This window comes from Aplidium turbinatum, chromosome 15 (assembly GCF_918807975.1).
Source record: "Aplidium turbinatum chromosome 15, kaAplTurb1.1, whole genome shotgun sequence".
Taxonomy (NCBI): domain Eukaryota; kingdom Metazoa; phylum Chordata; class Ascidiacea; order Aplousobranchia; family Polyclinidae; genus Aplidium; species Aplidium turbinatum.
This window is the reverse complement of record NC_137486.1, coordinates 21,496,659-21,511,051: the sequence shown is the minus strand read 5'-3', so window position 1 is coordinate 21,511,051 and position 14,393 is coordinate 21,496,659. Positions and strand designations below refer to the sequence as shown.

General features: G+C 37.7%; 1 protein-coding gene across 1 annotated transcript; it reads right to left on the bottom strand.

The window, feature by feature from the left end:
• Positions 1-2,876: 2,876 nt before the first annotated feature.
• On the bottom strand, positions 2,877-9,009 carry LOC145784325 (NF-kappa-B inhibitor alpha-like). The gene is made up of 8 exons (XM_082596125.1): positions 8,621-9,009; positions 8,448-8,528; positions 8,123-8,186; positions 7,880-7,985; positions 7,565-7,658; positions 7,040-7,180; positions 3,789-3,993; positions 2,877-3,613 (listed from the first exon to the last, which is right to left on the bottom strand). Exons 1-8 carry the CDS (start codon positions 8,898-8,900, stop codon positions 3,397-3,399), a joined length of 1,188 nt encoding a protein of 395 aa, XP_082452251.1. The 5' UTR covers positions 8,901-9,009; the 3' UTR covers positions 2,877-3,396.
• Positions 9,010-14,393: the final 5,384 nt, after the last annotated feature.

Genomic DNA, 14,393 nt, shown 5'->3' with positions numbered 1-14,393 from the left:
TGTGGTTATAATAATAAATATGGAATTGTTTAAATTACTCCAAAAATTATCACGATGAACATTATTGTTTAACAAATGGTAAAGCTTATGTATTTTTTCAATTTTTCATTTCATTACCGTCTTGCGATGTAGCCTCAATGTTTCTCTAACATATCGCCATTGCGTTGGGTAAAAAGAACAAACCAGTTTTAATTCTAAGTTTCAACACAACAATGCCACTCGCTTGGATCGACTTGGCTGATAATAATAATACCAAGGTTTATTGATTGCCGCTCTACAACTGCTAATAGGGTCTTTTAGCGACAGGGCTCAATTTTAATTTTGTATCTGGCTTCGGATGTCATCACATCATTTTCCGCTTCCTCCTCACCTTGCATTACGCAAGAAAGAATACAATCGGTACCGTTTTTAAAATCTTCGATATGATCTGATTTGAAATCGATTTAAGATCAACCAGCATCAGGGCCGAAAACGATAACCACTCGGTCACTGAGCTGGTCTTTTTGTTGCTCATATGTGTTGCAGCCGATCTGTGGCGTCTCGGTCGCCAGGTTTAATCATCTCACTAAGGGCGAAACAAGCTGTTGGTGTGACTACTGATTATACTTTGCCAGGAAACACCCTTTTTTGCATTGATTAAACGTCTGTAGATATTGCATTGAATCAATGTACAGGCAGGTCGATGACTTCGTTCGCCTGATTAGTGTATGAAACGGAAGCTGAAACGAAAAGTTTGATTTACGACAGGACGTAGCCGCAGAGTTGTGGAATTTTCATAATCGTGACCAGATGAAGACTCAGTTGGATGTCCGGTAAACTTTCCCTTCGTCAGGTTATCAGATCAAACAGGAGGCAGCTGGATTAGGCGAGAAATTCTGAAGTTAAAACAAATATATTTCGCCATCAAAGCATCAGCACCTCATTTTCAGATCTGCATTGATTTCCGAGCCTTGCAGCAGTTTGGCCAACCTGTGCATGCTACTTAACATCAACAACCGGAAGCCTTTGCCAAGTATTCAGTTCCTGAAGCCGCAGCCATGGTTGGTTTACAACAAGCAACTTGAAGCAAAACTGCGCTGCGTTGGAACAAACTGGCCACGCTAGAACGTTTAAAATAAAGTTATTGGTAAAGAGATACAATCTTGGTAAAGAGATATCTTTAGTTACGGCAAAATCTACTCAGGGACGCCAAACCATGGAATTACAACATAAATGGTCCATTGATGTTGTCCGATTGAAATCATAACATATGTGACATCATAACTTCTATCTACTGGTTGCTTTGGTGGGCATCAAATATCCTATTCGGTAATAAGGTTTGAGCTACGTCTGCACTTTACCGTCATATAAATTTGCATTAAAATATTGTAGAAGTTATATCTCATTTTTGTTTGTCGTATCCAGGCTTACACCCGGTGGTTGAAGATTTAGATTAAGTGGACGGGAAGGCAAGGAAGCCAATCTTCGTGTCCACCTTCTCATGATAGAATAGATTGTACCAAAGGTTTAATTACTATTGCCACTGTCCGCTTGGTTGGTTGGTTTGGTTTTGAATCTTTATCCACGGACTGACAAAGCCTTGATTGGTTATTCCTGGTACTGGTAGTCTCGCATACTTGCAGAGGCTCTTGACGCAGGGCTGGTTACAGAGATTAGCAGAGTGAAGTTTTTCGATTGTTGAAGTGTTGTTGCCGGGGAATTGTTCCATTCACTAGGTGCCGCTGAATGGAGAGCAGTCCTGAAATGCGTTGTTCAAGCGCACACCCCGAGAGTCGAACGTGCGCCGAGTGATCTTCTGCCGGGAGCGCAACCACTGAGCTATCGGGGCGGACAGCTTCAAGTGTGGAAACGCTAAAGGAAACTATTACTACAAACACGAACTGCATGCTGAAGATGAAAAAAACAATGCTTCCATTCTTTCACTGTTTATTGTTTTGTATTTAGTTTGTATATATTTCTGTATCTTGCTTTGCTTGGAAAGTATTTGTTGTCTTCTTTCATTCAACGCGAAACTGACGGAAAGCCACCGCATTCAAACTTGCAGAAGAATGAAAATGAAGATTTCGGAAAAAAATAAAAATAAAACTTTGCAAATATATTGCGACTGTGAACTCGCCTAAAAAACGATAGAGTTCGCGGCTCAACAATAATGTGTAGAACAAATTTGTATGTCATCCATTATTAACAATACCATGAGTCGTATAATCATGCTTACAATAATGGCTTCGTGATGAGTTGATTGTCCTGCGACAACAGACGCTTGCTTTTATTAATGATCGTTCCATTTCCAGGAAGCGTTTTTGTGACTACCTTCCTGTACAGTGTACAACCTGGAAGTATGCGCGGGCTGTTGCCCTCAGCAGAACTTGGGCCTGTACAATGTAGCCTACATTGCAAACTTTCCGTCAAAAGAGCTCTGTTTTACATTTACTAAGCGTTTGTAGACGTCGAATCAATGCAAAACCAACTGATTTGATGGTTGAGCTATTGTTCCCATGGCAATAAGCTGCATTTCTTTGCAATATCTCTTCTATAGCAAAATTGAGCCTTTTCACATTGATTCGAGGTCTGCAGACGTTGTACACCCGCAGTTTTACTGACAGGCTCCTGCCACGCAGAGCCTAAGAAATTAGCGCCGAAAGCGAAAGACTTTGTGTATCTGGGGAACATTTTTTCAGCAGCGACCAATTGACTAATCAAAAGCGCTATGTACTTTCCAGATAGAACAATCACATCACGTCCCATTAAAATGGCGCGTTTTGACTAATTAAACTCAGGGACTTTCCTCACTCTGAGCTAGTTGGCGCCAAATTGTGTTTCTTCGCGTCTTTACCTCGTCCCTTGCTAGTCCATGTCGCACTGCACAACCATTCTATAGTTTCTCTAGCGGTATATTTACAATTCGTTACACAGAAAATATAGATAAAACAAAAATTAAACTCTAAACAAAGTTGTTTATGACGTCATTCTATTTCAAGGTTACGTAGCGTTGAGTGGTTTGCGGGAAATATCGCTGAGATATTGCATTGGAAGCAATTTCCTTTTACAGTGTTCAAAGTACTCCAGGAAGGGCAAGCGACATCTAAAGACCACTCACATGATCAACGCGATAAATTGCACAACATGTTGAACATATTCCACCATTTCAAAATGAAAGCGGGGATTTATCTCGAAGTCTTTTGTTTTCGTAATAAAGCCGCTTCGTCACTTTTTCTTTACTGCAAAATCGCTCCAACTCTGTTACGTCGGGCAAGGCTAGGCAACGGACCCTGAAGAGCAGAGCCACAGAGAAGGCACCATCCTCGACTGTTTAAACCCTAGCTCCACAGCCGAGAAGGGGTGGTTATCTGAACTTAAGCGCTGGATCTGTATCTCAGCGCTCCATTTTAACCCAGTTCATCCCATGACAGAATCGTATTGCAGAGAAGAAAGCCTCTCTTTGTAGTTTTTCTCAGCTTCTCGAAGTTGATTGTAAAGTCTGAAGCTGTGGTCGGCAAGTTCAAATACGTCACAATCGTCGCGCGTTATCAAATACAAGTCGGCGCCGTTGTCTACAAGTGTTTGCACTTCACGGCGGAGACCCCTGGCGGCTGCTAGATGCAATGGGGAACATCTGCAAATAGTAAAAAGCAAACGTTAGTTTATTTAAAAACTGCAACGTAAAGTAGCCTAACATCTTCTAGCGGAAAATTAAGATGCACTAAGACAAGGTTACTTTTGTTTTATTGTAGCTATCAAGCCGTTGACAACTATCACAAAAGAATGTGAGTAATAGAAAGCAAACTTACTCGTCGTAAGTTAGGGCGTTCACATTTGGCTGGGCCCTCAGGATTTGGTTAGTAAGGTCGAGGTTTCGCCGTTCGATGGCGTGGTGGAGCGCTGTCCTCCCAGACTTCAAGTCACTGACATCTACGTCACAATGGAGGTCGTTGATGAGAACTTGGGCAATATGGGAATGGTCGTTGATGACTGCCAAGTGAAGAGGGGTAAAGCCTGAAAGGAAAGAGATCGGTTAATTGGCTGTTGAATGTTTATGAATATATAACAAAAATATTGCAACTTTACAGACTTTGAATCAATGTTTGCAGACGTTAAAGCAAAGTGAAATAACCGATTTTTTGCTTGGTTGTTGCAATAAATCAAAAACTATAATTTTCAAATATCACAATGCAGTAGATTACATTATTATCTCACATTTAAAAGCTAATGATTCAGCGAAAACTTCAACGCAGATGTAAAAGATTTAAAATGAAAACTCCCAGGTAGAAAAGCCATGACAAAAATATCCTCTAGAAAAATCCCCTGTCAATCGCTCTTGGAAAATCCTTTTGTGTTCGTGCGTGGTTCCGCTCGACGGCGGCTTTGTTAAAAGAGAAAGAAGAGAACTCGCGACCGAAGCGCGCGGGGAATAACGTGAGATATGATCGCGCGAAGCTAATCAGCGACAAGGCTGCAGAGCCTAGCGCCAACTATTACGAGAATAATTTCAGCTCTACCTAATAAGTTCCAACCAAAGCGCTAACAATAAAGTTTGCTTCTTTGAATTAAACCGCTTTATTTTAACTCACGCAAGAGACCAAGCGATAATGTCGAACCCCTTCAAAACATATATTTTTTATACATGAAAATGAAAATTAGTTTTACAACATCATTTTAAAGAGTGACTGTCAGAATGCGAGCAGAACGTCAAAACGCAATCTAAACTCCAGTGCGAAACCTAGTCGGCCTGTCGAGTAATTAGACGAAGTTATGGCAGAAGTTGCATTGCACAACCCAACTGTCTGCGCAAAAAGTCTTCATCATGTATTTTTGTCTTTATGACGCAACAAATTATATTAAAGTTGTTTGAAGCGCTTTATGAGCGCAAAATAAAATTAGTTGCTGAGCCATTCTAACCAGACAGTCCCATATAGCGTCACAATGCTCGGGAGATTACTGTGCGTAGTTGGTGACATTTCACCAAATAACCCCCGCAACATACTGGCTTGGCTCGTCTTATGAATTGTGATTAATTTCCACTACCACGCAGCATAGTTTGTTACGTAATAATCCAGTAAGGCAGATAGAAAGCACTTTAAAACTCCGCTTTTTTCAAAAACTTTTATAAAGTTTTGTAGTTTTGTAGCTTGGTACAAGGGTCAAAATCCAAAAGTAGTTTTATTTTTGAAAACGAAATAGAGAACACAACAAAAGTATAGTTGCTAGTTGCATTGACCAATAAAGAAGTTCACTGCAAAGATCACTGACAAGAATAATTCAAAAGAAATACCCAAAACCACCGCTGGAAAATTTTACTGTTATTTCAATTTTCTGTATTTCTGGGAAAGTTGTATTCAAAAAACGATGTACAAATTAATTGAATGTAAGAGGTGCATTCCAGATAGGCTGAGATAGCACAACCGCTGTGCGAACAACAGCAAAATGGCGGGGGCTTTCCACACCATGAGCACAAATCTTTTCTTTTAAATGATTTTTATCTCTTCCCCGAAATGATTGTGAGCGCCAACGCATTAACAGGAAAACATTTTTCAGGTAGTTTGCATTTTGAGATCAAGGCGCTCAAACAAGCCGAAGTATTACAAAAACGTTAAGTGCTTTCAGTTTAACTTCAGTTCAAATCTCGGTTGATGTGATTGTGATATCACAGTCGGTTATAATAATTACCATTCTCTTATTTTTCATAATGCAAACGTAAGGGGACTCAAATTTACTGATTAATAGTTTTCTATTTGATCCAGGTCTCAATTCATGTCAGTTGTTACGTGCTACAATTCAGCCTATAAATTTTATCCACTGTGACGCGTTTAGTACAAGGAAAACCAGATATTTTTGCTCATTTCCTGCACGCATGGAGCAACAGGATAAAAGAAACTACCAATTTTAATTTTCGAACAAAATTCTAAATGCAATCCAAAGTTATTCGCTATCGTGACGTATATCGCATTGTGACGTATATAATGAGTATCGAAAAGGTTTTCTTCATTGGTAAAATCGCTATGATTCAGACATGAAATCCCTTCAAATTCCCTCTACTGCTCGACAACATTGTCCAATGACAACTGTGGAAATTTTAAACCAAAGTAAAAGATTCCAAGGGTTTTGGAAACTTGGAATTTTACGTGGAAAGACTGTTAACGCTCTTGTAGTTACAACCCTTAGAGGTCAATTTATCTTCATATAAAATCACCAACGTTTGAATTTGTCATGTGAAGTTGAACAGCTACAGAAAACGTTAAATTTTCTTTACCTCAAGCCAATTAATTGAACGTTTCAGACGTTGAATCAATGCAACAAAAATTTATTTTTTGGCTATTCTAAATTAACATGTTTATTCTTAACTTATAATTATCAGAAATTACAACTAAAACATAGAATTGTCTACAAATGTTGAAATTTATAGAAAAAAACCCGAATTTTTTTTAATCTCTGTGAAAACATTTCACGCATTTCTAGCCTTGCGGTATTTTTTTCAAGCTCTGCAGTCACGCAAGGAACAATGTAATTATCACGAAACCATGAGGGGAATTTTCGCTGAACTCGGGATCGGTCCAGATAAACAACAGCGCGCGAGCTATTGTGTTGACGAATCCTTTGGCAATCCCATTGCGATCAGTTATGAAATCGAATCTTTTAATTCGCGTCCGAGAAAAACCACCGCAACCACAAAGTTCAAACAACTGTTGACACGAAAACATATTTTCTGTCCTGCTTTGCTGCAATTTAGGAGTACAAACGTGTGTGGGTAGTGCAAGCTCTGAACGCAAGAGTGAACAACCCCTGTTAACTAAGGAACGTGAAGTTTCCTGGCGCGTGTCAAAAACAAGGAAAATTATAAAAAAAGAAATATGGCGAAGCACTGCTGCATTGCAGACCAACAAAGGCCTTTTGTCGACCCAATCGACTCGGATGTGTGATATTTTTATAACACTTCAAGTGACCGTCTCTTCTTATGAAAGTGAGAAAACGGTCCTTATTTGACTGAAAGGCTTTCAAAGGCTTCAGAGAAGTACAAATATATTAATAACCTGCCACTACTCACCGAGGTAATTCCGTTCGTTGACGTTTTGAGGAAGCGAATTTTTTTGCAGGCCAGGGTCTTCTTCATGGCTTAGCCTTACAGTAAGCATCTCCACCTGAACGGCCAAACCCAATTGGCAAGCAATATGAAGCGGGGTATTTCCTGTAATGAAATTGTGACGTGTTTCAATGATTAACTAACGCACCATGTTCTGAAAGTCCAAGAAAAGCTTCATTAGCATAAGTTTTTTTCGCGTTCTATGAAGCAAATTATATATTTAGAAGGGGATGTTTCGACAGCAGAAGCAGACACCACACAATGAAACCTTTTGGTAATTTTGTCGCACATTGTCGCGTTTAGCATTGTTCATGTCTAAGGCAAATTTATTTTGCAGAAAACAAACACACCGACAAACATGCAAAAAATCCCACAGTCAAACCGCAAATTAATCTCGCAAAAACACTTCACAATGCAGTAAGGATTAGGCCTATGCATTGCTTACCGTAGATTAAGAAAAAAGAAAAACCTATTTTGTAGGCTTTTTACCTTCTTGATCTTTGGAAGAAACATCTGCGCCGTAAGCTACCAAGCATCTCGTGAGTTGAGGCTGATCGGTAAGAACCGATAAATGAAGGGCAGTCTAAAGAAAATGATTTGATTACTTTTTCATCATCATTATTTTCGACTTTACATGATTTCTTTAATGAAATTGATTTTTTATGGGAACCACAAAGTTAACAGCAACAATCATCTAGCAAATTTATTTATTTTGCATTAATTTAACGTGTACAAGCGGTAAGGCAATGTAAAAGAACGGATTTTGCTAACTAGGAAACTATGTAGTGTCAAGAAGTGCTGTACCTGTCCTTCTTTGTTTGCAATATCGAGAGCTTGAGGCACACCACACATTTGTATCATGTTAAAGGCAAGATCACTTCTTTGTTGAATAATAGCAAGCTGAAGACACCTAAAATAAAACAACAATCAATTAGACAAAGTTTTCGTTGATGGGAAAAATTATTCAAAAATTCACAAAATTTTCTTAATGGTTATGACCTCAAATAAATCAACATGATTGTGACAAAATAATGTGGAATCACTTACGTGTCGCCATCGCTGTCTGGGAGGAAGCACTTTATGATGTCATTCTCAATAGTCTCTTCTTGAGCTGTAGAGTGTAGTAAAACAACATGAATATAACACGCAATAAATGAAGAAAAGTAAATATTTTCGTGAACGCGATGCAAAGTCTAAGATTGAACCGGTTGGAAGATTGACTTCAGCTTCCACTTCATTCAGACATTTTCTCAAAACAAACTAAGTTTTTATAAGTTTTGCTTTCCACCACGTCTATACATGAGAAAGGCTGCATGTAACTACGGTATAACAGCTTAAAACCTACAACACTCCAAACTGCTACTCATATTACCTTGCTGTTTGTGTTCAGGTAGACTTTCTTCTCGGATGCTCACGCTTACAAATCCAGAATCTTCTCGTTCATCGGTGACATCTGCATTAAAAAATGTTCAGGTTAGTACTGACATGTCACCAACCATGACACAACTGTTCAAACTAAACTTAAAACACTGAAATGACTTGTACCTGATTTATTGAAATCTTCTAGTGGTTGAAACGACTTTTGAGTTGTCACTGATGAAGATGAAATGTTCATGCTTGAAAACTGAGATGTCACGGCTTGTTCGATAAAGCTAGAATATCCAGAAGTTTGCACACTGTCAAAAGATTTGAGTGAATCGAGGCCGGAGTCTAGTCTGTCAATGTCTTGTTCTTTTGACCAATGATGGTCAGCAGTATCATGAAAGGCAGGCTTTCCTAAGTCATTGGTAGCGGCTTGGTTGACTTTGCGTGCGTTACGGTCCATTTTTTGAATAATTTGTTCAACTAAACAAAATTTTTACAAATACTCGTATTGTGGAATATACTTTTATGTAACTTCTTATCTGAAAATGCAAGAATAAAAATGTCATTAACAAATCACTGCACTTCTGTCTTAAATTTAACCCTTCGTTATGTAACGCTCGAGCCTGTCGGCTGTCGCTTGCTGCCATTGCTGTTGCCCGAAGCCTGCTGCTTTGTCGACTCATTGCTCGATATGGAGAGACTTCGATTTTGCTTGCTCGCGAGAAATTGAGGGAATTTTTTTCTTTTTTTCTTTATTACGAGTGAGCGCTTCGCGTTGTGCTCTTTCATAATCTTCGCTCCAAAATTCCCCTTGACGCAGCAGTAAATGATTCAGGTCGCTTTTGTGAGAGGACGGTTTCCCGTGCTTCTTTATTAGAAGACTGTTCCTTTGGACGTTTTTATGCGTCACCAATGTAGGGACTGTGTAAACTGTGACGCACAATCGGGTAATTCTGACTTTGTTTACCTCACAAACGTTGCCTTGTAGTTGATACAATGTTGGTAACTCATGCGCTGTATGATTCATCCGCTATGCTATTTGGGTCATGTATCCATACGCGGTTAGTAAATAATCCCCTGCCATTGTGAAAAATGTGAAATATGATTGACCTTTGATTTGCTGTGGCAACGGTCAACCCTAACCTGGTGAAAGCCAATAAGGGTGTTGTGTCATGCGCCGACGAAATACCACAATGTGAGTATCGCCATTGAAACACGTCAAATCGTCTTCAGCGCCCACTTTGTTGCCAAGGGGGTTTTCACGGAATTGGGCTTGCGAATAATAAAGTATAAAGAGTTTCACAGTTTTATTGTTCTCTAATCTATTTTACATTCATACTGGCAAAACTATGCATAGAAACCAAAGGTCTTCTTCCGCGTTTTCTAGTATGCTAGTTTGAAAAAGTATAATTAAACTTAGTAAACGAACAGAGCCGTATCATGTATTATCCCAGTGACACAGCATGGGATTTGCATTGTTGCTACTTCTAGTTGGCTTCCAATTACGCTTTGTTTCTAATAGAATTCAAAACGAAACTGATACGCTTTTTAAATTTATCAAACTAATCATTTAAAAAGCTTATTTTCATCATGCCTAATACAGTGCAAAGCTCAGACCAAGGCCATAAAGCACGTACAAAGAATACGAAATCATGTATTAACTTCCACGGTATTTTTCATTAAATTTGCCAGTGATTCATAAATAAATAGTTTTTTTATAACAATATTAATAAACTTAAAAAATTAAACTGATGAATTTAATTATTCAGAGCTTTAACCACAAAAATGTGGTTTATATATTTAGTTTCCCATAATTTAATTAGAAAACTTATTTTTACACAAAAAAGCTTGTTTGCTGTTTCAAGTGTGAAATTTTTTCTGGTGATTAACTTTCCACTGGAAAACTAGCAAAGAATATTTGAATATTTGAAGATCTGAACTCACTTGCTTGAACAAAATACTTGCATCTTACACTGATTGTATCTGACTATTATGCGATTATAGTTCGTGGTTTTCGAGGCTATCGAACTCATTTCTATTCAATATTCATTTATCTGTATGTTTATATTGAATCAAGCCTTGTAATGCCAATCAGAAGTTTTGGAACTGAAAGCTCCTGATCTAGCCAACATGTGGATGGCACAGCAGTTCACATGGTTTGAGATGCTATGAAAAACCTCTCAAGTTACTGAATAGAGTTGAAAAGTCGGCCCGGCCATTAATAACCCCTCAGAAGATCTTGTAGATTTTAGCGTATAGACTGCCAATTTTCCTATTTGATACATACAGTGCAGTACGTATATTTTCAAATCTCGAGCCTGCTTCTGATATGGTGTTCTTTCGAATATGGGCCTCAAATATAAGCCTCTCTCTCCCTGGGATTGGGAGAATACCTGAGAATGCATTTATTACGTTTGATCCAGGCCTGCTGCCACTAGCCTACTCTCTGTAACCTGGGTTTTCATTCGTGGTAGACTTGTATTTCTATGCTACGGCGTGCCCTAGGCTACCTCTCTCCAGTTGTGAGTTTAACCTGTAACATTTGTCGTTCGGAATAAGCCACACAAGTTAGGAAAACTAGCTTTGATCATGGATAAGGTTTAATGACAAGACAATAATGGATGTTTAGAATTCTGTAACTTAAATGAAGATACAGAAAGCAAGTCTATAACAGTATCCAACATGGATAAGTTAAATGGTTGCTTACTTATTGAAGACAAAACGAAGCTTTCTTAACCTATAAGGTGCTGAACTGCCAAGTCAACTTCCAGTCTATTCTTTTTCGTCTGTGCCAGCGCGGTATTTATAAGGGAACTTGGGGAATTTAGAGAAACTTTCGGGCCTTATGTTACATCATCCTTGTTCAACCCTGAAACGCACCTTACCAAGACATGCAGCTGTGGTCACGTTTGTTCAATACCTTATCTTGTGACGTCAATAAACACGTCACGTGGAAAACCGACAAGCCCCAGCACTCAAACATTGTGATTAAGCGAACAAACTCTGCGATCATTATGAGACACATGTCGGTCGTCGTTAACGCGGAAATACTGTTTTTAGATGGGGATTTATTTTTTGCAGATAAAAAATATCTTGCCAACGCCATTATGACAAAATTAATGGTCAAAAAACTTCTCTTTCGTCAAAAACTTCGCGCACTTATATTTTCCGCTAAGTCTTTATCGTGTCGGAAAGCGTTACAATTTTAACAAAATCGTTAAAACAATCTAATAATATAAAATTTTATTTCCAGTCATGAAGAAGATTATTTTTTATTTTTTAAAACTGAGTTTTCCACACTTAGTTTTCGGGATTAATCATGTCAGAAACTTATTTCACGTTCTTTCGTTACCAACAGCAAGAAAAATTTACATTATTTTTGCTTGTTTAGTGTCAAAAATTATCAAAGAGATGAAATTAACCGATATAAGTTCCTTTCAACAAACGAAAGTTTTCAAAACAAATGTTGGAAAATTTTTCTTTGTCCATTTTAACGTAAACTTTCAAAGTTCAAAACGTTTTAATACTATTTTAATACAAAAATTTTAGGAGCCTGTTTTGAATTTAAAAGATGCTAAAAGTTTTCAGAAAAATTTTTTAAACTATTTAAATACGTCTGTAAATTTTCTTAGGTTCAAACAATTTTGTAATAAGCAAGTATTTTTTCTACTTTACGTTTTCATTGGCCTAATCTTCTGGAAGCAACTTCTACTGCCTCCATACAAATTCATCATTTAGTAAGAATTTGATTTTTCAGTGTTAGTTTTGATGATTTCTTGGCAATGCGTTTCCTTTCATGACGTACTTACAGCCTTGTGACCAACATATCCAATATCACTTCACTTTCAAGCAAGCTTTCATAAAACACTGGTTAATTTTCACATGTCACATTGAGCAATAGGTTTCTGGCACAAGAAATTCCCCAACATGTTTACTTTTAAAATGGAAGTAGTTTATACCGAAAAAAAAATTTAAAAAAATTTGTAAACCAAGAAATTTAGGTTGGAACATTTTTTTGAATTTGTTATTGTTAGAATGAATGCTATGGTTGTCGTTGTCTACTATAAAACTATTTCTCCATTCAGCGAAAAATTTAAATGGTTCAGCCAAAAAAGAAGCAAATAAAATTTCCGTTTCGACAGGTTTTTATTATGTGATTCACTCAAAACTTTCTTTCTTATAAATCACATACAGTAAAGTGGCAATTTCATGGCTAGACCATATTTGTCGATTGTCGGGCACACCAAAAAGTCTTAAAATTATGAAATAATTATGCAAAAAAAAAATTGGTTACTTCAATTCAAAACCATATACTTCCATGAAAAGAAGTTCTCCAAAACAAATTAATTTCAAAACAAAAGTAATTGTTTGTTGAGATTATCCACCATTTGACTTAATATAAACAACCATCGTAAGCTATCGTAAACAACCATCGTAAGCGATCGTAAGCAACCATCGTAAGCGATCGTAAGCAACCATCGTAAGCTATCGTAAGCAACCATCGTAAGCTATTGTAAGCAACCATCGTAAGCTATCGTAAACAACCATCGTAAGCTATCGTAAGCAACCATCGTAAGCGATCGTAAGCAACCATCGTAAGCTATCGTAAGCAACCATCGTAAGCGATCGTAAGCAACCATCGTAAGCTATCGTCAGCAACCATCGTAAGCGATCGTAAGCAACCATCGTAAGCTATCGTAAGCAACCATCGTAAGCTATCGTAAGCTGTATTGAATGTAGACAGGTACATAGGTGGAAAGAATTGTACAAAGCAAACAAGAAAAAAGTCTACAAAAAACAAATAAGTTGTTAACACTGATTCAAAAACCTAATTTAAAAAGTTCACTTTCAATAATTTAGTTCAAAACAACTATTTGTTGTCAATATTGACAATCTGATTAACATAAACAAGCAATGAAGCTTGTAACAAGTTGCAATGTACGCATACCATCTTTAAATAGTTTTTACAATGACAAGAATAGCCTAATTTGTTTTCTTCAAAACAAAGCATGCGTTCGGAATGCATGGAAGAGAGCAGAGAATGCTAAAGTCCTTGTTGACTTGAGGCAAGAGAAAGTCTCGTTGGTAAAAATATTTTATTCCCGTCACGTGCCATGGGCAAAAATAAAGTATCACCTGCAACGGGCAATACAGTACATCAGCATGTCAATGGTTGGAAAAATTGACATAACTTTGCTTTTTTTTTTATCGTGCATGAATATTGTTTAGGTAAGACAACACGCGTGTATGAGCAAAATGATAACAAACCAAATGTAATACAAACAAATTTATTTTCACACGATCAGTTTAATCATAAACATTTGAAAATCGATTTCGATCAGCTAGCAGCTAGATCTTCAGTTAGGCTTATTCAAGTAGAGTTTTTGTATCATAGCCAACCATCAAAGTAATTTTGTGCAATACCCGAGATATTGGCTGTGGGATGGCGCAGCGGGTAAGGCGCTCACTTTTCAATCACGCAATCCTGGTTTGACTCCGGTTTATGCTGGTTGTTGACAAACACCGCTCACCTTTACCCAGGGTTTAAAAAATTGGGTGGGAATAATTGCTGAAGTAAAGACGGCCGAGAGAAAGGAACTAGCCCCCTTACTCTCGTTAGTGCCGATGGCTTAGTATAATGAGAAGCTTATTTTCTCATCTCCCGATGCTTGGATTCAAGTATGGGTCTTACTTTTACCTTTTCATCCGAGGTATTTACTGTATATGCTGGGAGCAGTATGGCATAATTGCTTTGCTTTAATTGTTTGTCGAAAAATAAGCAACATCGGTAACAAATTGTATTGAATGCAATAGAGGAGATCAAACGAGCAGAATAAATTAAATTTGCTCCTCGTTTCCACCTAGTGGTTCTAAACAAGCAGAGACAACTTTTATAACAAGTGGAAGGCGTTCATTGAAGATGACGACAACAATTATTATTATTACTTGACAA

What these genes read in the sequence shown, in the direction of transcription:
- LOC145784325 (XM_082596125.1), bottom strand. Translation starts at nt 8,900, where the DNA reads ATGGACCGTAACGCACGCAAAGTCAACCAAGCCGCTACCAATGACTTA. An exon ending in ACCTGAACACAAACAGCAAG is followed by an intron (nt 8,187 to 8,447) that starts GTAATATGAGTA and finishes TACACTCTACAG; the next exon opens with CTCAAGAAGAGACTATTGAG. An exon ending in CAACGAACGGAATTACCTCG is followed by an intron (nt 3,994 to 7,039) that starts GTGAGTAGTGGC and finishes CTTTCCTTTCAG; the next exon opens with GCTTTACCCCTCTTCACTTG.